This window comes from Condylura cristata, unplaced genomic scaffold (genome assembly GCF_000260355.1).
Source record: "Condylura cristata isolate star-nosed mole 26May11 unplaced genomic scaffold, ConCri1.0 scaffold00008, whole genome shotgun sequence".
Taxonomy (NCBI): domain Eukaryota; kingdom Metazoa; phylum Chordata; class Mammalia; order Eulipotyphla; family Talpidae; genus Condylura; species Condylura cristata.
The window spans coordinates 10,681,127-10,699,335 of record NW_004567109.1 but is presented as its reverse complement, the minus strand read 5'-3'; the positions used below and the strand labels follow the sequence as shown (position 1 = coordinate 10,699,335).

At 52.7% G+C, this 18,209-nt stretch overlaps 3 protein-coding genes across 6 annotated transcripts; 1 reads left to right on the top strand and 2 right to left on the bottom strand.

Annotated features, from left to right (window-relative positions):
- Nucleotides 1-846: 846 nt before the first annotated feature.
- Nucleotides 847-5,239, top strand: GALE (UDP-galactose-4-epimerase). 4 transcript variants are annotated; one of them, XM_004678607.2, is made up of 11 exons: nt 847-915; nt 2,542-2,667; nt 2,818-2,933; nt 3,018-3,131; nt 3,366-3,542; nt 3,762-3,875; nt 3,971-4,037; nt 4,141-4,226; nt 4,342-4,419; nt 4,599-4,713; nt 4,860-5,004. In XM_004678607.2, exons 2-11 carry the CDS (start codon nt 2,547-2,549, stop codon nt 4,916-4,918), a joined length of 1,047 nt encoding a protein of 348 aa, XP_004678664.1. In that variant the 5' UTR covers nt 847-915; nt 2,542-2,546; the 3' UTR covers nt 4,919-5,004. The 4 variants fall into 4 exon arrangements, with proteins under 4 accessions (XP_004678664.1, XP_012577458.1, XP_012577459.1 ...); XM_012722004.1 differs by lacking the exon at nt 4,599-4,713 and having other exon boundaries at nt 4,860-5,239; XM_012722005.1 differs by lacking the exons at nt 847-915; nt 4,599-4,713 and adding an exon at nt 1,027-1,192 and having other exon boundaries at nt 4,860-5,239.
- Nucleotides 5,240-5,306: 67 nt separating this feature from the next.
- LYPLA2 (lysophospholipase II) lies at nt 5,307-9,422 on the bottom strand. The gene is made up of 10 exons (XM_004678606.2): nt 9,320-9,422; nt 7,992-8,095; nt 7,735-7,766; nt 7,550-7,615; nt 7,050-7,097; nt 6,889-6,959; nt 6,684-6,757; nt 6,504-6,605; nt 6,233-6,406; nt 5,307-6,134 (listed from the first exon to the last, which is right to left on the bottom strand). The coding sequence occupies exons 2-10, from the start codon at nt 8,067-8,069 to the stop codon at nt 6,084-6,086; spliced, it is 696 nt and encodes a 231-aa protein (XP_004678663.1). The 5' UTR covers nt 8,070-8,095; nt 9,320-9,422; the 3' UTR covers nt 5,307-6,083.
- Nucleotides 9,423-11,459: 2,037 nt separating this feature from the next.
- On the bottom strand, nt 11,460-18,209 carry PITHD1 (PITH (C-terminal proteasome-interacting domain of thioredoxin-like) domain containing 1). Its single transcript, XM_004678605.2, has 6 exons — nt 17,937-18,209; nt 17,204-17,247; nt 16,758-16,835; nt 13,723-13,827; nt 12,957-13,065; nt 11,460-12,367 (listed from the first exon to the last, which is right to left on the bottom strand). Exons 1-6 carry the CDS (start codon nt 18,132-18,134, stop codon nt 12,266-12,268), a joined length of 636 nt encoding a protein of 211 aa, XP_004678662.1. The 5' UTR covers nt 18,135-18,209; the 3' UTR covers nt 11,460-12,265.

Below are 18,209 nucleotides of genomic sequence, written 5' to 3'. Positions count from 1 at the left end.
GGGCTGCTCAGGCCTGGCCACAGCACTCCGGACGTTGTCGGGGAGGCTGCTGGCTCTGAGGCGGCCTGATGCACAGGCTCCCCGGCCGCTTCCGGCCCGGGCAGGCCCCGGTCTGAGCGCTCTTAGCCCCTTGTCCCTCCAGCTCTACCCGTGTCAGCGCCCTTTCTGGACACGGGAGGCCCTGCCATTCCAGACTGCTCGTGCATTTGAGAGCCCAGGTCTCATCGCCAGTGTGCCGCGCCTTTCCCTAGCTTTGTTTTAAACAGGAACATTTCCTACTCGTGTGGTGGCAGGGTGCAGACATCACTGCCAGCAGTTGGGACCACAGCCAGCAGCTTGCAGGCTGGGCGGTGGGCGCTGTCATTCCGCCTCCCTCCGGCTGCGGGGTTTTCACGCTACACTGCTCCCTTCCGACTACGCCGCGCCTGCGGGCTTTGTTCCACGCAGTTGTTATGTTTCCTTGGCAAATGAAAAAAGGCTAGCAAACCCACGGTTGGCGTGACCCTGGGCTAGTCGATCGCCTCCCGGGCCGGTGACTCCGTCCCGGAGCAGCTGCCGGCGAGCCCGTGTTCCTGCGCCGCATCTCCGCCCGCCTGGGGGCGCGGCGCCGCCTTCGGAGGAGTCCGCCAGGGGCGGACCGCGCAGCTCGGGGCCCGGGGCCGGCCGCGCCAGGACTAGCTTACCGACCCCACTGGGGCGTGTGGGCCGCTGCCCGAGCGCGCCGCGCAGGCGCCCAGAGCCGCTGTGCTTTTTGTCCTCCCGACGCGCCGTAGTGCCGGCTCCCAAATGACACGTTTCCGAGGGGGTGTGGTGGGGGCGGAGCCAGGCCTGGCTACGACCCTTAAAGGGACCCTGGGCTTCGGGCCCCGGAGGCGGTGCCGCTGGAAGCTGCGCGGGGCGTGAGGTCTCGAGCAGGTTCGGGAGGCGAATGAGGGCGCCGGGCGGGCTCGCGAGGGGCCAGGTGGTCCGTAGGGGTGCGAGGGAGAGTTCGGGTGGCGGGACGCGTTCGGGGCAGAGTCCAGGCAGCGTGCGCCCGCCCGCGCACTTTCCAGTTCTTGCTGTCTGACTGGGGCGACCGGGTTCATTCATTCCCGGCCTGGGGACTCCTCGGTCCGCTCCAGCCACTGCCCCAATCCCGCCTCGAACACCAGCACCCCTGGCTTCCATTGCACAGACTGGGGAAACTGACGAGGTGACAAACGGGCGGGCACCCTGCGAGTAGGGAGCACGACCGGCGTCGCCAGCCTTTCCGGCTGCTCGTGGCTCTCCCCGACCACTTTCCCCGGGTCCGCACTGTGCATAAAACTCTGCGGTGGGGGCCGAGTGGGGAGGGGGGCCGAGTGGGGGTGAGGGCAGCCGGCTCTGGAGCGGAGTCCAGCGGCAAGGGGGAAGGGCGAGCTGCTGGGGCTGCCTTGTGAGCCGGCAATCGGATTCTTTGGCTATCACCCACTGATCTCAGCAGTTCTTCTGTCTGACCTCGGTATCCTTCTTGTAAAGTGCCAGTACGAACACCTGCCTCATCAGGATGTTGGGATTCGGGAAAATAATGCAGAAGTGCTCTGTGTAGATCCTGGAAGCGGCAGCCAGCGCTCAGTCAAAGTGGGTGGGAGCTGGATGAGCCCAGAAGGGGTTGGGTTGACTTGGAGGAAAGCGGCTGCCAGCCAGGCCGCTCCAAATGAAAGGCCTCAGTGTCTGAGGCGTCCTACCCCCTCAGCCCCTTCTGCTCAGTTTGTTCAGGGCGGAGGTGCACACCTGGCAGCAGAGTCAGCCAAGGCCACGTCTACAACTCCTGGCTCAGTGTGGCCAAGCTGGGCGGGAACCGTAGTTCTCAGCCAGGGATGACCTGCTGGCCCCTGGCATCAGTAGAGGCCAGCCGCCCCAGTTGCCAGGGGGTGGGGTGGGCGGGACCTACTCCCTTGGCTCAGCCAGCCTGGCCAACGACCCCACCCTGAGGCCATGTGGTATATATACTTCCTGCTTCCTTCCAACTGACCCCTGAGGAAGAAGGGAGCCAGGCTGCCAGGAGCAGGCGGCATTAGTCACTGCGCAGAAGAGCCAGTTCACCCCTGGCAATGGCAGCGGGACTGGGAAGACCTGAGTCTTAGCAGACAAAATCCCTTTCTGGGCTCCTGGAGCCCCAATTCTATGGCCATGTTCCCTTCTGCCTGGGACAGACTAGTTTCCACACACTCTGTGGAGCCTCAGGTTGCATCTTCCCAACCACAGGTCGCTTTGGACTAGAAAACATGACACCTGTGTATCAGGCCTGTTCCTTGTGACAGGCCTTTCAAGTCACCTTATTTGACCACATGATAGTTGCACAATTATCAGCTCCAATTTACAGAGATAGAAACCAAGTCAAGAGGAGAAAAGCGGTCTCCAGACCAGAAAGTGATGGGACCCAGACTTGGGCCAGGGCTGAAAAGCGAGCCACCTGTTAACTGGAACACTCTGCTGCCTCCTTCCAAGACCAGACTCTGGCTGGAAGGTGGCCCTGAGCAGGCATCTCGGCAACTTCTGTGATTCTGCATCCTGGACTAGGTACAATGGCAGAGAAGGTGCTGGTAACAGGCGGGGCCGGCTACATCGGCAGTCACACGGTTCTGGAGCTGCTGGAGGCAGGCTACTCGCCCGTGGTCATTGACAACTTCCATAATGCCATCCGCGGTGAGCACAGGGGCCAGCGGCCAGGCTGGGATTTCTGGAGGGAATGGAAGAAAACCCGACTCCACCTCTGAGACGTGTGTAGCTGGCTAGTTCCTGGGGGCGTCAGGATCCCATCTCTCATGTTCTGATGGCCTCCATGTGCCCAGGCAGGTAAGGGATCCATGCCTGAGAGCCTGCGGCGGGTTCAGGAGCTGACAGGACATTCTGTGGAGTTTGAGGAGATGGACATCTTGGACCAAGCGGCCTTACAGCATCTCTTCAAGAAGGTGCTTGGCAGGCAGGCAGGTGGAGGGGTGGGGCGGTGGCCTGCCAAGAGCCTCCACATTAACCTCTTACCTTTGCCCTTACAGCATAGCTTTATGGCGGTCATTCACTTTGCGGGGCTCAAGGCTGTGGGCGAGTCAGTGCAGAAGCCTCTGGATTATTACAGAGTTAACCTGACGGGGACCATCCAGCTTCTGGAGGTGAGATGTGCAGCAAGGAGATAGACACCCCAGCCTGGTAGGCAGTGCCCAGCACAGTGGCACTATGGATAAGAGCTTGAGGATTGTCATTCAGGGCCAGTCTTCTTTGTCTCTCAGCTAGAGTCTGCCCATTGATAAATGGAAGTATCCATACCTCAGCTCACCAGACTATAAAGGAAGGAGTCGAGGGTGGGAGTAACATGAAGCAGTAACATGTCTCCCTTTCACGGCCAGGTCATGAAGGCCCATGGGGTGAAGAACCTGGTGTTCAGCAGCTCGGCCACTGTGTATGGGAACCCCCAGTACCTGCCCCTGGATGAGGCCCACCCCACTGGGGGCTGTACCAACCCCTACGGAAAGTCTAAATTCTTCATTGAGGAAATGATCCGGGACCTGTGCCAAGCAGACCAGGTGAGGTCCTCCCTTCACCCAGCCTCCTCACTGCCCTCCCCAACCCCCCAGCCTGAGCAGCTGCCAGCCAGGAAGCTTAGCAGCGGTGGGGCTCCCCCCCCCAGCACTGTTCCTTTCCAGGAAAAGAACAGCCAGGTGGCAGGGGTGTAGGACTCTGGTTTTACTGGGGCCTGCACCTGTACCTGCCCCCTCCCCCCCAGACCTAACGGTGTCCCGCAGGCCTGGAACGCAGTGTTGCTGCGGTATTTCAACCCCACGGGCGCCCACGCCTCAGGCTGCATCGGGGAGGATCCCCAGGGCATCCCCAACAACCTCATGCCCTATGTCTCCCAGGTAATGGTGGGAAATGACAAGAGGGGTGGCCCCAGGGTTGAGGGGTACAATTGGTGCCAAGGGCCCGGGAGGAGCTGACGTGACCTCCGCACCAGGTGGCCATCGGCCGACGGGAGATACTGAATGTCTTTGGCAACGACTATGACACGGAAGATGGCACAGGTAAGCCCAGGACCAGGAGGACCCAGGAAGGGGAGCCAGGAGGAAAACTGAGGTAGGACAGAGACTGGGCTGAACCCGCTACCCAGACTGTCCTCCTCTGCAGGTGTCCGGGACTATATCCATGTCGTGGATCTGGCCCAGGGCCACATTGCAGCTTTGAAGAAGCTGAGAGAACAGTGTGGCTGCCGGGTAGGGAAAGAAGGGAAGATGGGCGGAGAGGAGGGAGAGCAAGTCCTGGGCAAATGTGGCCAGAGAAGTACGGAGTCCAGTCTTCTCCACAACCCCTTTTTCCTCTTCTGGGCAGATCTACAACCTGGGCACAGGCACAGGCTATTCGGTGCTGCAGATGGTCCAGGCCATGGAGAAGGCCTCCGGGAAGAAGGTAGGCTAGTGGGAGGATGGGGTGGCTGGGCGGCCTACCTGATGGGCACCCCACTGCCACATCTGCTCAGCTGGCCTTTGTGCCAGGCACCTGCAAGCTAGGGCCTGCCTCGCACCTCCATTTCTCAAGGGGTATGGGCAAGGCCAGCTCAGCTGAGTTCCGAGGGCCCCCTCTTACAGATCCCGTATAAGGTAGTGGCGCGGAGAGAAGGCGACGTGGCTGCTTGTTACGCCAACCCCAGCCTGGCCCGGGAGGAGTTGGGCTGGACTGCAGCCTTAGGGCTGGACAGGATGTGTGAGTGCTGGCTTGAGCCCTGGGAGAGCTGGGGCTAGGAAGGGGCTGACCGGGGCTGCGCGTGCGTGCCTATCCTGGGCAGCTCTGAGGTGGTGGAGGCCCCGCGTTCCAGGGTGGACTCTGACCCACACCTGGCTGTGTTGCAGGTGAAGATCTATGGCGCTGGCAGAAGCAGAACCCCGCAGGCTTTGGCACACAAGCATGAAGACTGTCCTGTATCTTGCACCAGAGAAGGGAAAGAGAACAACTGCTTGCTCTCCAGCTCTGGCAGGAATGCAGGGGCCTCAGTACCCCTCTACCTCAAACCCCAGCTGGGCCTATTCAGCCCACCAGGTCTGAGGCTGAGGACTCCTGGTAGGAGTAGGAGTCACTAACTCCTCTCTCCCACAGGGGTCAGGAACCCAGTGGGACCCCAAGAGCAAGTGGGGGAGACAGGGCCCTGGGATAAAAGCCCCTCCACCAGGGCACTAATTTATACTGCTATGAAGGCGCTTTCCAAAGTATTTAAAATAAAATGTTTTCTTATGCTGGGGCAGATTTTCACAGATGTTCACTCTCTATCCCTTGGATAGACTCAGCCAGGCCTAAGAGTTGAAGCAGTTTCTTTAATTTTATCGGAATCCAGGACACACAAGAAAAACACCCAAAACCACATGAAGACAGAAGACGAGACACAACTCCTCCCCCACGGCCCCTTGGCCCTAGTGTGGGGACAAGGTGGGGTGAGGCAGCTAGGAGAGACCTTGAGCCTCGGGCCAACCCTGCAAGCTCCTGGCCTGCAGGGAAGGAGGGTGATGGGGAGGCAGGGCCCAGCCCCCGTGTTGGGAAAACTGCTGAGGGAAGGCCCCCTCGCCAGTACTGCCAGAGGCAGCAGCCCGCAGCAGCAAGAGGGCCCGGGCACGGACACATTCATGACTGAGAAGCAGCTGGAGTGGAGGCAGGAGAGACATACGATTATCTGGGCAGAATCAGTTGGGGGTGGGGTGGTGGTAGGTGGGGCCTGGGAGGGCCCCATGGGCCAAACCCTGAGGTCACAGGAGGGGGCCCAAAGCGGGGCTAGTGAGTGAGGTCCTGAGTGAGTGGGTCAGCGGCTGGGCCCCTTTCTCCCGCTGCCTACAGCCCCTCCAATACTGCTGCCAGGGGGCCCACCTCCAGGGAAATGGGTAAGAAAGCAGCCCACCACCTGCTGCTGCAGAGAGCCAGTGGCTGAGGAAGACCTGGCCAGGCCCACCTGCCCCAGAGGCCTGTGGGAAGAGAGTAGGTTGGGAAGGGTGGGAACAGGGGCTCGACCGGCTCAGATCCAAGATGGTGCCACGCTTGCTGGGTCCCCCTGTGAGCTGGGGGACTATGCTGGGGGTCAGCGATGCTGGTTAGACAGGAGGCAGCAGCTTCTCAAGAAACTCCTTCACAGCTGCCATCTCCTGAGGGCGAAGGGGATAATTGTGAGAGGTTCCTGGCTGGAGGGAGGAGGAAGAGGTGGGAAGAGGGAGAGGTAGGAGGAGTGGGCCCCACCACTGACCTGAGGACAGCAGGTGTGCATGACACCTGGGTAAGTCTTGAACTGGACCCTGGCGGGTGTGACAACCGACCGGAGCTTCTCGGCAGTCAGGGCCCCAAACCGTACGGGAACCATGGGGTCCAGCTCCCCATGACACTGAAGGATGGCCAGGTCCTTAGCACTGCCATTAGCTGCCTGTGGGCCAGACAGGACTCAGAGGACAAAGCCAGCACTCTGGCACAGCCCCCAGGCCACAGCTGACCAGAACAGGAGGGATCTCGGGAACACTCACCTGGGGGAAGGCCTGATGCAGAGGCAGCCAACAGCTCAAAGCCACAATGCCAGCCAGAGGGTGGGGGCAGGTGAGAGCAGTGTAGAGGGACAGGGCCCCGCCCTGGAGGGAGGAGAGAATGAGAGGTCATGAGGGCACTGCTCACCCACCTGCCACCCACCGCCCTCTCTCTCCCCTCACCTGTGAAAAGCCTCCCAGGACGATACGATTGGCAGGGATCCCATTCTTCATCTCGTGCTCAATCAAAGCCTTGACTGGGGGGAGGGGGCACACCTGGGTGGGGGAAGCTGCGGGAGGGGCCCAGGGAAGGGAGCCAGACAAGTTCTGCCCAAAGCTTTGAGGGGGAAGAAGAAGAGGTGGGGGTGCTGGAGGGGGTGGGGCTTACTGTTCTCTGCTGCCTTCTTGATGCCAGCCTCGTCCTCAGGGGCGTCTGGACTCAATCCCATCAGGTCAAACCTGGGGGAGCAGAGGTAATGGCAGCTACTGGCAGAGCCCCGCCAGCACCCAGCAGCTCCCTCCACTGCCCTCCCTGCTCCCCCAACTCACCAGGAAGGCATGACCATCTTCATATTGAGTGTCACAGGGATGCGAGGCCTGCAGAGAGACTATGCTCAAGAGGGATGAAGCCACGCCCCAGAGCACAGGCTTGGGGCAGAGCACTCTGGGGGCGCCTCCCAGCAGGCAGGGCCTGTGTTTCAGGTGTTGCCAGGCAACCTGCCACGTGGGGCTGGGGCCTGTTTGGGGCAGAAGCCGCAGCAATGGAGTAGCAGTGCGCCACTCAGCGTGACGGGGTCCTCTCAGTCGGTGAGTACTTGGAGGGACGGGGGCACTGGCTGTCCTGCTCCTAGGGGGCCTCAGGTCTAGGGGGCCTGGGGCTGGGTGTTGGACCCCATTCCTGGGGGGTCCACAGAAGTGAAAGCCACAAGGCTACTCCCGACTGCCCTGGGCCCGAGCCCCAAGACACACCTGCAGGAGCACCTAGGCTTGGGATCACAGGCTTCCCCCCAACAACAGACTCAGCGCCCCCCTGCTTGGGTGACACTTACGCATGGGGACAGATGTACTTGACGTGAGGAAGGCGGATGGAGGAGAGGGCGTCAGCCCAGCTGTGCCTATAGGAGAAAGGGAGAAAAGGCACTGATAAGGGAGGCGGAGGAGGAGCAGGGCCTATCCAGCCTGGTGCTAGGCACTTGCCCCCACCCCGTGAGCTCCCCCTTCCCAGCCCACTTACCCTGTGTCTCCAAGTCCATGTAAAAAAATAACCTGGAAAAGAATCAGAGAAGGGAGATGGGAGACAGGGCAATCACCATCCTGCCCTATCGACTTCTGTCCTCCAACTTGTGGTGCCCTGAACCCCTCCCCACACCTGGGAGCTAAGGTAGCAACCTAACAGGTCATTAGCCCCAGGCCTCCTGGCTTCAGGCCACTCCCCTCCTCCCCCCCTTCCCTAACTGGCCAGGGGGATGGCAGGGGAGGGAGGGCTCTTACCGCAGCCGTTTCCCGCTCAGCTCCAGACACAGTGGCAGCATCAGTGAGCAGGGGCACAGACATGGTGTTACCGCACATACACTGCAGGCCTCCAAGGCTGGGGCCTGTCAGTCAGGGGGCAGTCAAGATCAAGGCCAGGCAGGAGCAAGACTCTTGACACAGGGGCATAGCCTCAAACCCAGAGGCCACCCAGTCACCAACCCCCACAGCACCTCGGGTTCTGTCCTGGGCCCCCTGCAGCCTGGCTTGGGTGCGTCACACCCCCTGAGCTCCCTGAAGAAGTCAGAGGCAGGGCTCAGGACCCTGGCGGGGGCAGCCAGGGGCCCCCAGTGCCTTCCCACCAACTACACTGCTCAGCACTAACTGCCTCATCCCTGGCTCTGTTGCCCCCCTCCCGCTCCTCCCAGCAGATGATGGAGAGAAAACTGCCAGGGAATTATGCGCGCAGCCCCCACCACATACATTCTCCAATCTCCCTGCCTTTCAGCCCCCGTCAGTCTTCAAGGAGTTTTTGGCTCCCCATTCCCAGATGGCCTGGGGGTTGCCCGCAGCCCAAAAGGCACACCATCCACATCTACTCACCATCCACACCCCCTGCTGCTGCCCACTAACTCCAAATGGGTCCGGGCTAGACTGCACTCAGGGACTCCCAAGCACAAAGGAATGTCAGGCTGGCCGGCTCCTCCCCATCCGAGCATCCTCCCAACTCTCCGGATTCTTCCCCGCCAGTCCCCCAAGCGCCCATCCTCCCACCCCCCAGCTGGCTCCCAGATTCCACCTGTCCCCGTCCACCCCTCCACACCGGATCCTTCACTTCTGATCCTGGGGTCCCTCTTCCCACAGGCGAGGGCACCTTTTGCCCCAAGTTGAGGTTCCCTACTTTCTCGCAGGGGACTTGCACCTCTCTCCCCGGTCCCCATGTCTCACGGAGGTGCCCTCCCGCCCCGACCAGGGTTCTCGCTCCCCACAGTAAAAAACTTCGTTGATTCTGGGCTCCCACAAGAGACCAACGTGGGAACTTCTGTGCCGACCAAGGGCCACCCCCTCCCCGCAGAAACATCTAGATCAGGACCCGCTCCTGTCACAAAGGGGTGTTCTACCTTTGACCCTGGGAGTGCCCGCCCACAAAAGGCGCTTCCACTTCCAAGGCTGGAGTCCCTGTCATCACACCCCAGCCTTCCTGTCCTGTCCCCCAAGTCCTCAAGACCGGCCAGTGCCTCTTCGCACATCACTCCCCACCCCCATCCCTCACAACCGTGCTCCCTCCCCACCCGCCAGGCCAGCGTGGGTCTCCCCAGCGCCCTCCCGCTGCCTGGGCCGGAGGCTACCTCTACTCCCTGGGGCTTCGAGACCTCTCGGCGAGTCTCCTCTTTCTCCCGCACAGACACACACTCTTCCCCCTCCGCCGCCCCCACCGGAACTTCCGCTCGAGTCCCGGGAACCCAGCCATCGTGCTGCCGGAAGTAGCCTGGCCAGCGCTACGGAACCCGGAAGTGGGCGTTGGGGCTTCGCCCATAGGAGCTGCCATGTTGGATCGGAGGGTCCCTCCCCGTGAGTAAGTTGGAGAGGCACCTGCAGCATCTGGGCAGTGCATCCCAGAGACGCCCACTCACTGCCACCACCCCTCCCCCTCCAGAAGGAAAGCTTTCTGGAGGGAAAAGGCATCCCTCACCGCCCCCCCCCCACCTTCCCCGGCCTTGGGGATTCACCACTGACAGCATGGTGGACAGACATGCCTCTAGGGACCCTCTGGCCTTCCAGTCTTACTTTCAAGATGAGGATCTGAGTTTCAGGTAGGGGAAGTAAATAAACAACAATCTCAAGATGACCCTGTAACGCTGCCTTGCTGCGTCTGCTTCCTGAACTGTAAATTGGTGATAATAACCACCCCAGTCTACTTCAAGCTTTGCTCAAATGAGGTCAAACGGAAATGCTTTGTACACTGTTAAATCAGTGTGAGGCCTTAATGACTCTAAAATCAACCCTGGGAAAATAACACAGGCCATACCAGGACAGCTGGGCAGGCATGGACAGTGTTGTCTTAGCTCTGCTCCAGACAAGCCAGCCATGCAGATAATGTGCAAAATATCACCATCAATAGTGCCTAGTTACGAACAAGAAGGGCTTCGTCTGGTCAGTCTTAGCCCCTTGCTTGCTCTGGTAAAGTGGAGACAGGGCTCAGTATCCACAGTAAGGTTAGAAAGGGAGGCAAGTTGTTGGAGAACCACACCCTGAGAAAACATGTGGGCATCTCAAACTGGAAATGACTTCTGCTCATCCCTCATCTTAGGGCTCATTCTCCCAGCTTAAGCTGCACATTTTCCCTTGAACTAAAAACAGTGAACTTGGAAGCTCAATAAAATACTTTCCCCCAGATCGAGTAGTTTACTCTGAAGTGCTCAAAGGATCGATGACAGGACCTAAAACCTAGGATTCTAAGCAGGAAAATGGCACCCAGGGGACCACAATAAGCCAAAGTCCCAAGAGTAAATGTCAGAAGAAAGTGAAGATGAATGGACAAAGACCATACAGCTGCACCTCACCCCCAACAGAATGCCTGCTAGGTCTTTTATGAATGATTCCTGCACCTTCGATCTCTGAGACACTGTGGGCTCTGAGCGAATTCTTCAGAGTGAAACTTCATATGCAGAGATCTAGGGCTTTAATTTATGGAATTGGCAAAGAACTAATCTCTTCTGAGATTCCTAACTTTTCTCTCCTTGCTCCAAGTGAAAACACAGCTCTTTTATCTCCAAAGTGATCCAACTAAAAGAGGCTGTGGCTGACGAGTAGGATCCTTAGTGCAGCGGGAATTGTTTACACTCTGATTCCAGGCTGCATTTTAGAAAACATGATGTTCAGCTAAACTTCGGTGTCTTTTCTAGCAGAAAGTAGGCAAATTCCTCAAAGGATTCATGGAGGAATGTAGTGGGTGCCCTCCCCAGCCTAAAGCTCCCAGGACAAGGTGAATCTGCTGAGGAATATATACTCGCTGTGACTGCCCAAGAGCCTACCTCAGGACCCTCTGGATGAAGACAGCCGGGGAAGGAAAAGGAAACAACAGCAATTAAGAAAAAGGTCAGATTCAACACTAATTCCCATTTTTTCTGCAAAGGAAAGAATGACCATCTCAAATTCCAGTTCTTGTACTGATTTTAAAAATTTATGTCCCAAGTTTTGGGTCCACCTCAGACAGAAATGTGCTGCTCACTCACTTTCCTCATCCCCATTTCTTCTGGGACTCTGTAAATGCCATTCCACAAGTTACTACTTTTCACCTTCCTCTGCAAAATGTGGGTGGGTGTAGGAGTGTTTTTAGCCTACAGTACAGAATTAAGCTTTCTTTCCTTGAGAAACTGACCTCATCTTGATACACCTGCAGTTGTCTAAAATAACAAATTCCAAAGTTCTACACAGTTCTCAGTAAGCTTCACTGTAAATCAAGAACACAACATACAACCATTAAGTTTGGCAAAGATTTATTTGGAAGCTTATTAGTCACAGTGAAAAAAAGCCATCAACAGAAGAGCTGAGATCTCCAATTCTGGCTTTGAGCTTACAACACTAGTTGGAAACTAATAAACATTAAAGATGTCCCAGGGGGTTGCTGAATCCCAACTGGATGGTGAGGAGGATACCTACACACACACAGAAATGGTGTCCCCAGACTGCTTATGTGGGTGGTAGGAAAAAGGCCTTCTCCCCAAGCTATTAAATGTCATCAGGGATTCCTGCTCTTCTAGCTATTACCATAGGACACTTGGGCCTGACAGGTAACTCCAAACTGGGCAACTTGACAAGAACGCTGAATGATGACAGAGATGGAGCAAGCAGGGACAAGTATTTTCATTTGAAGACCTTCCTGACAGCTAATACAAACACAATGCCGAGTCTTCAGAAAAGCTTACTGCAGGCCAGGCTGAGATAACATTTTAAAAAAACAAGTCACATTATTAAAATCCTGCTGTAAAGCAACACTTGAGATCCCCTGGCCACACTGACTGCAAAGACAGGCAGTATCCAGGAGCGCCAGGTGCGCTCCTAAGACCCATTTCTGCAGTGACCTAGAGAACTGTGATTGCCCCTCAGTCCCCACACAACCCTCCCTGGAGGTGCAGATGTCTCCACAGGCCAGGTTTCTGCAGAAGGCCCCAAAGACGAAGCTTGGAAGACGCCGTGGCAGCCATCTCTCTCTGGAGCCAAACTTTGTCCTCCTCAACAGGTTGTTATACATCTTCACTGATGTGGCCCTCGCTAAGCGCCTGGGCCAGCACTTAGGAAATGAAGTGTGTCTGCGGGGTAACCTGATGGACCTTGTGGTCTGCTGGATTGGCTGATGCTTCATAATTGCAGATTGTCACCTCATGCCGGCGAAGCTGCAAGAAAATTGAGAGGCTAGGTCAGCTAGCCATTTCCCAGACCACACTCATTGGTATGGTCCATATCCAGGTTCATTTCCAGAAGTCATCATCTAATCTCTTCCTTCTCTGGTACTTTATCATTACCAATGACTTACCCCTTAACTTAGAAGGTTCATTCTCCTACTATCATGGCAGCACCATAAGAACAGAACCTTGTCTATCTTGTTTATTATCTTATCTCTGGTGTCCAGACAAAGGTTATCAAAAAAGTTGACTGAAGAAAATGACTTTTTAAAAAAATAATATAATAGTTTATTTTTACATCATTTTGTACTTTTTTTCCATCTCAATTGTTGAAGAAAATGATTTTAAAATGAAAAAAAAAGGAGAATTTTTATCAGTTATTATTTCAACCCCATTAAAATTACTCTTTACTGTCAAATGAGATGGATGGTTTACAATGAGGAAACCAAGAAAAAATATAAAACAGACAGCGAGCTATTAATGAGTGCCTTATTTGCTCTAGTTGCTTTTCTTTAAGCTCCCACAGCACAGCATGTGGTGATATTACACACAGACAATAATGCCTCCAACTCCATCTCACCTCAGTCCATTCTCCTCTCAGGCCAATGTAAAACACCTTTGTGGTATCTGCTCCAAAGTTTTTTGAAATATGAATTGAGAGATGATAGACATTTGAAAAACGAGAAATCCTAGGGACAAAAGGAATGGGGAGAGAAAATACGGGTTAGAGATCAAGGAAATCTCACCACATCAAAAACAATTCCAGCTCTCAATTATGGGAAAATCCAAGAAAACACCCTTGGGTTATGTTTCATTTTTCTCTTCTGGACAAGAAGTTCAGTGAATAGTTACTAAGCATCAGCTAGATTTTGCCTAGGAAACAGGAACAGAAAATTCAACCAACACTGCTTCTGCCCTCAAGGAGAAGGATGCAAAATGCTGTGTAACCAAGTAGGTATTCTAAAGCAAGCTCACCTCAACCTCAGAAAAGAGAGAGCCAGTAGAGAGAAGGTGGTCACCTTTAACTTGGCCATAGCACTCTAAGCCCAGCGTGCACAGGAGTGCTGAAAACAGCTTTCCTAAGGCCACTCTAGACGCTTACTGAGATCTGCCAAATGCACTGAAGTTAACAAGTCTGTGGCTTGCACTGAGTCTCTGCCAAAAGTTGACCGAGCCAAGGATCAAGCCTTCTCTGCTGTTTTAACTCGTTTCTGATGCTGAGAAGAGCAGACAGCCAAAAATAAAATGCATGCGTGGTAAGCATTAATACATACATGCTCATTGCAAGTGAGGAGTCTGCTGCTCCTCCAAAGACACAGAGATGGCAAGACAGGCCCAGGGCTTACTTTGTGGCATACTCTAATTCTCCTGTAAGGTCCCGGTTCAGACTAAAGGTCTGATCTGGCTCCCTGTCTGTATCATCAAAGGACATCTGTGGAATGTTCTTGTACCTGATAAAGGAAAAAAATGTCCATTATCACATTTTTTAGTCTTTTAAAACTTCCCACCAACTTCTCAACTGCCTATCAAAAAGAAATCAAATTCTGGAAATGGCATTTATACACAAAGATCTTTAATCAGCTTTTTGAGTGGGTTAAGATCACATGAGAAACAATACACAAAGAGATTGCTTAAACTAGGTCACATGCAGCAAGACTTGGAGAAAACAGCAACTCAGCACATTCAGACCAAGCTAAGGATGTTAAGTAAAATAGCTTACTCACGGGGAAAAATACTTTGGCAGAAACATTAGACTCAGTTAAAAGATAAAATCAGGTAACCTGATATTCAAGCATTTTTTGAATTTTTTGCTTGAAATTACCCTCTGTACTGAGTATGTTCTTTAAAAAAAAATACAGCTTGGAAATTTTCACTGTGAAAAGAGTACAAGAGACTGCAAACTCCAACCAGGTTTTGGAAAGTCACGTACAACTATTAATGAAGTATAAAATACTGAAAATAAAATAAAACTGCTAATGAAGAAAAAATATCTTTCAAAGAAATGGCTAAGAATCCCAATGCTGTCTCCTCCGTAACTCACAAATTGTAAAGGACTGAGCCACACCCCCCCACATCTCTGGTGTTTTGCTGACGCATCCACACAGTAAAGGCCTAGATATTAACTGAAGCACAATGCATGTAATTTAAGAAAGTAAATGTTTGCTTCAAAGTATTTCTAAGAATGATGCACAGAAGAAGAAGAATAGTAGTAAACATTTATGGGCGGCATTATGAGAGGCAGGTAACACTGTAGTTAAAAGCAGTGTCTGGAGTCAGACTTTATAGGTTTAAAGCCTGGCTCTACCAGCTTCACTTACCAACTAGGTAATTTTGGGCCTGTGATTTAACCTTTCTGTCAGTTTCCTCATTTGTAAAACTGGGCCCATGAGAGTACACATCCCATAGTTGATATGGAGATTAAACTGAATCAAATTATGCGACACATACATTTAAAAAGTATTAAGGTAAGTTTCAAACACAAAACTACAAAACAAAAACTACAAAAGTAGAGAAAATATAAAGCATCTCCTTATAACTATCCCTCAGCTTCAATAGGCAAGAAAATGTGCTGATTTACCACCCCCATTCTTTTTCTACTTGATATTTTTTCATTGAGTTAACTTTGGTTTACATCATAATTTGTGTTTTAGAGGTACAGGATCTCCCCTTCAGGTATTATTACACCAACCACTACCAAAGCCTCATAGTCCACCCCATAGTCCTTTGTGTTCTTGCCCCAACTGTCTGATATTTTTTATTACACATGTATCATTTTACACCCTTGTGTTTTCATGATATAGGATTTGTCTCCTCAGGTGTGGTCCCCATAGTATTCCCAATAACAAAGCACGCGGGGTACTCCAATACAGTCCACTGTGTGCTCCTCACCCTGTTTTCTACCTACATAGTCTTCCTCTGCTTGGTATTTTAAGGGGATCCTAAACATGTTCATTCCACTCATAAATGTTTCAGTATGTATATCTAAAAAGAAATTTAAATATATCTATGATGCCTTTCACAGTATATCTTTAATATCATCTAATACTTTCCAAATTTCACCAATTTTAAGTCACAATTTAACTTTTTTGGATGTGTCAAGGGCATGTGATAGTCAAGTAGGGAGTACTTCTTTAATGATAATATAGGAATGATGATGTATTTCACATTCATTGACATCTTAGATTCAAAAAAGCCTAATAAAGTCCTCAGTAATAGGGTGCTGGAAAGTGTGTAAGTAAAACCACATACAACAAAACCAGGCCTCAGAATAATGTCATTTTGCTCAACACCAGTGGAATTTTTTTCATCAATGTTAAGATGAAACATCTGAAGCCACGCTCTATATGTAACATGCTTAGAACCCAAAGGCTATCTATTTGTACATGTCCTACCCAAAGTAGGCGCTTACTATGTTCCAGACTGACTTTAAGGTCTTTATATGACATCATTTTATTCTTTCCAGTCTTATGAGGTCTGTACTATTACTGTTCCCACTTTACATATGAAAAAGACGAAAGAGATAAGCCTCAAAATCAGAAAGCTAGCAAGTGATACCACCACAATTTGAACGCATTTATTCCAGCTCCTATTCCTAACCAAATTGTAATACAAATGTGTAGTCTTTTCTAGCCATTCATCTCAAGCGATGAGTTTCCAAAAGCATCAACTCAAATGTACGTTGTTCCTTAAAATGCTTCACTATGTGGATTTGCTTGCAAATAGATTTTTAACATTCAAAGGCATCGGTTTCTTAATTCTCATTTAAATTGACCAATTTTTTCATTTTTTTTTTTTTAATGTAAAGTTCTTCTGATATCTGTTTCTCCAATATCTAGAAAGTGGTTTCCCCTTCATTTGGGAAAGTTATGCTGGAATAAGCCAACATGTCAAAAAAGGAAGTACCTACTTCTTTTGGTGAAACCAGAGCCCATATGCAATGGCATACGGAACTCTTGTAACTACACACAAGTTCAGATTCCATGTCAATGATGCACACACAAAGATTATAACTATGAAAAAGCAAGGGGAAACTTTAAACGGCCCCAGACATAGAAGGCAGAGAGATAAGCCCTGCCACAGGATGATAACGAAAACTGCAGAGTCATCAACAACTGACAGTCACAGGATGCTCTCAGGATGAATGGCGCCATGGTAGGCACCCTAAAAAGAAAAGATGTTGGCCTTACAGATACTTAATCTAAAAATTCAGGAAAATAAGTGCATTCTGATGCAGAACAAGAACCAGACCAAGATTAGGGAATGGTGTGGTGTTGATATTTATAACCCAGTTAAAAAATAAAATGTGACTCTAGAATATAGTGTTACTCAAGAAAAGAGAAAAAATTCTAGGAGTTTGAGGGCCTAAGCCCTTGCCACTTACAGTCTCATCTCAGAGGGGTGTGAGTCATCATCCTCTCCCATTATAATGATGCCTTTGAGCTTGACATTGCCTGTAAATCTGCCAGAATGCAAAAGAGAGGGTTGTCAGCATGGGTTTGATTTTCTGCTTAGCTGTGTGACCCTGGGCAAGACCCTTCCCATTTCTGGATTTCAGTTTACTCCTGTGTCAGACTTGACTAAGAATTTCTAAGGTCCTGTCTACTTCTGAGTTCTACTTCAACTTTGCAGTTATCTTTCAATAAATAGATCTTTTTTCAATCTGTATCAAGAAAGCTATGATGCTTTCCTCCTCAAATGCCCCACCATGATCTGCTCCACTGCAAGACACAGATGTGTGCTCTTGACACAAGCAATGAATGAATGGATTCAGCTAAGCCAACTGAAGACAGCTATTTAGCCTGAGGTGAGCACTATGGAGATACTTACGGAATATTAAATAGAAGCTCTTCATCCGCATCACTTTCAACAAACTGGAGGGGAGAGAGACGGAAGGAAAAAAAAAACATTTGCTCCAGAACCTAAAACTTCATGCATCTCCCACCCTATTCTACAATGAAGTACAAAGCAAACAGAATCAAACTCCCTCAGTTTTCCGGGGCATACTAACTTGAGATGAATCAGTTAATAGACACAGACCATGCAATCAGAGTTCTTAATGGGGAGCCCAGGAACAAAACTCCAGGGCGACTAGCCTCTTGACACTACGTGCAAAGCTCGGAGCCTAGGCCGTCCACTGCTTTCACCCAGCCTTGTGATGCCATCACGGTAATGCTCTGGACAGGGAAGGCAGACTCCATCTCCCTAGGTCTTTAGCCTTCCTGAGGCGTTCAGATCAGGTAGCTATTAGGGACAGTGGTCAAAGGCTAAGGAACACGCCCTCATGGTCATCCTCGTCACTCCCCACTGCCTGTCACCCACATCCCCGCTGCGTGGATCGCGTCGTCAAGGACCCCTTTGCCCTGCCTGGACTTCAGCACCTCTCCCGGCAAACCGAGGCTCTGTTCGCCTCCCAAAGGGGCTGTCACAAGAGAGGCACGGGAACGCCGCCGTCAGCCAGCATGCTGTTTTTAACATCAGGAGTAGGCTGACTGAACGCGGGTGGCGGGAGACCCCGCGCGCGCCCCGCCTCTCCCGCCCGTCCAAGCCCCGAAAGGCCAACCTTGGAGCGGTCGGTCCGCTCTTCCCACGGCTTGAACACGCCCCGGCCGCTGCCCTCGCGGCTCTCGTTGAGACACTGTAGCCGCTCCAGGTCGATGCGCAGGTACAAGCCGTAGGCTAGGCCGCGCTGCTCCGGGGGCTCCTCCCGTTCGGCGGCGCAGCGGCAGCCACCCCCGCCATGGCTGTGGCCGTGCGACATGGCGACGCCGCCGCCGCTACCTGTGCGGGGTTCCCTCCGCTCCGGCCGCCAAGCGCGCCGCGACCGCCGCGTCGT

Bases quoted from the DNA above. Each gene is read 5' to 3' on its own strand.
- GALE (XM_012722004.1), top strand. From the start codon at position 2,547: ATGGCAGAGAAGGTGCTGGTAACAGGCGGGGCCGGCTACATCGGCAGT. The intron at 2,668-2,817 runs GTGAGCACAGGG...GTGCCCAGGCAG, and splicing joins CTTCCATAATGCCATCCGCG to GTAAGGGATCCATGCCTGAG. The intron at 2,934-3,017 runs GTGCTTGGCAGG...TTGCCCTTACAG, and splicing joins TACAGCATCTCTTCAAGAAG to CATAGCTTTATGGCGGTCAT.
- LYPLA2 (XM_004678606.2), bottom strand. From the start codon at position 8,069: ATGTGCGGTAACACCATGTCTGTGCCCCTGCTCACTGATGCTGCCACT. The intron at 7,616-7,734 runs GTAAGTGGGCTG...TTTCTCCTATAG, and splicing joins CATGGACTTGGAGACACAGG to GCACAGCTGGGCTGACGCCC. The intron at 6,135-6,232 runs GTCAGTGGTGGG...CTTCGCCCTCAG, and splicing joins TGCACACCTGCTGTCCTCAG to GAGATGGCAGCTGTGAAGGA.
- PITHD1 (XM_004678605.2), bottom strand. From the start codon at position 18,134: ATGTCGCACGGCCACAGCCATGGCGGGGGTGGCTGCCGCTGCGCCGCC. The intron at 13,828-16,757 runs GTAAGTGGCAAG...TTCCTTTATCAG, and splicing joins CACCCCTCTGAGATGAGACT to GTACAAGAACATTCCACAGA. The intron at 12,368-12,956 runs GTGAGATGGAGT...ATTTTCTTGCAG, and splicing joins TGAGAGGAGAATGGACTGAG to CTTCGCCGGCATGAGGTGAC.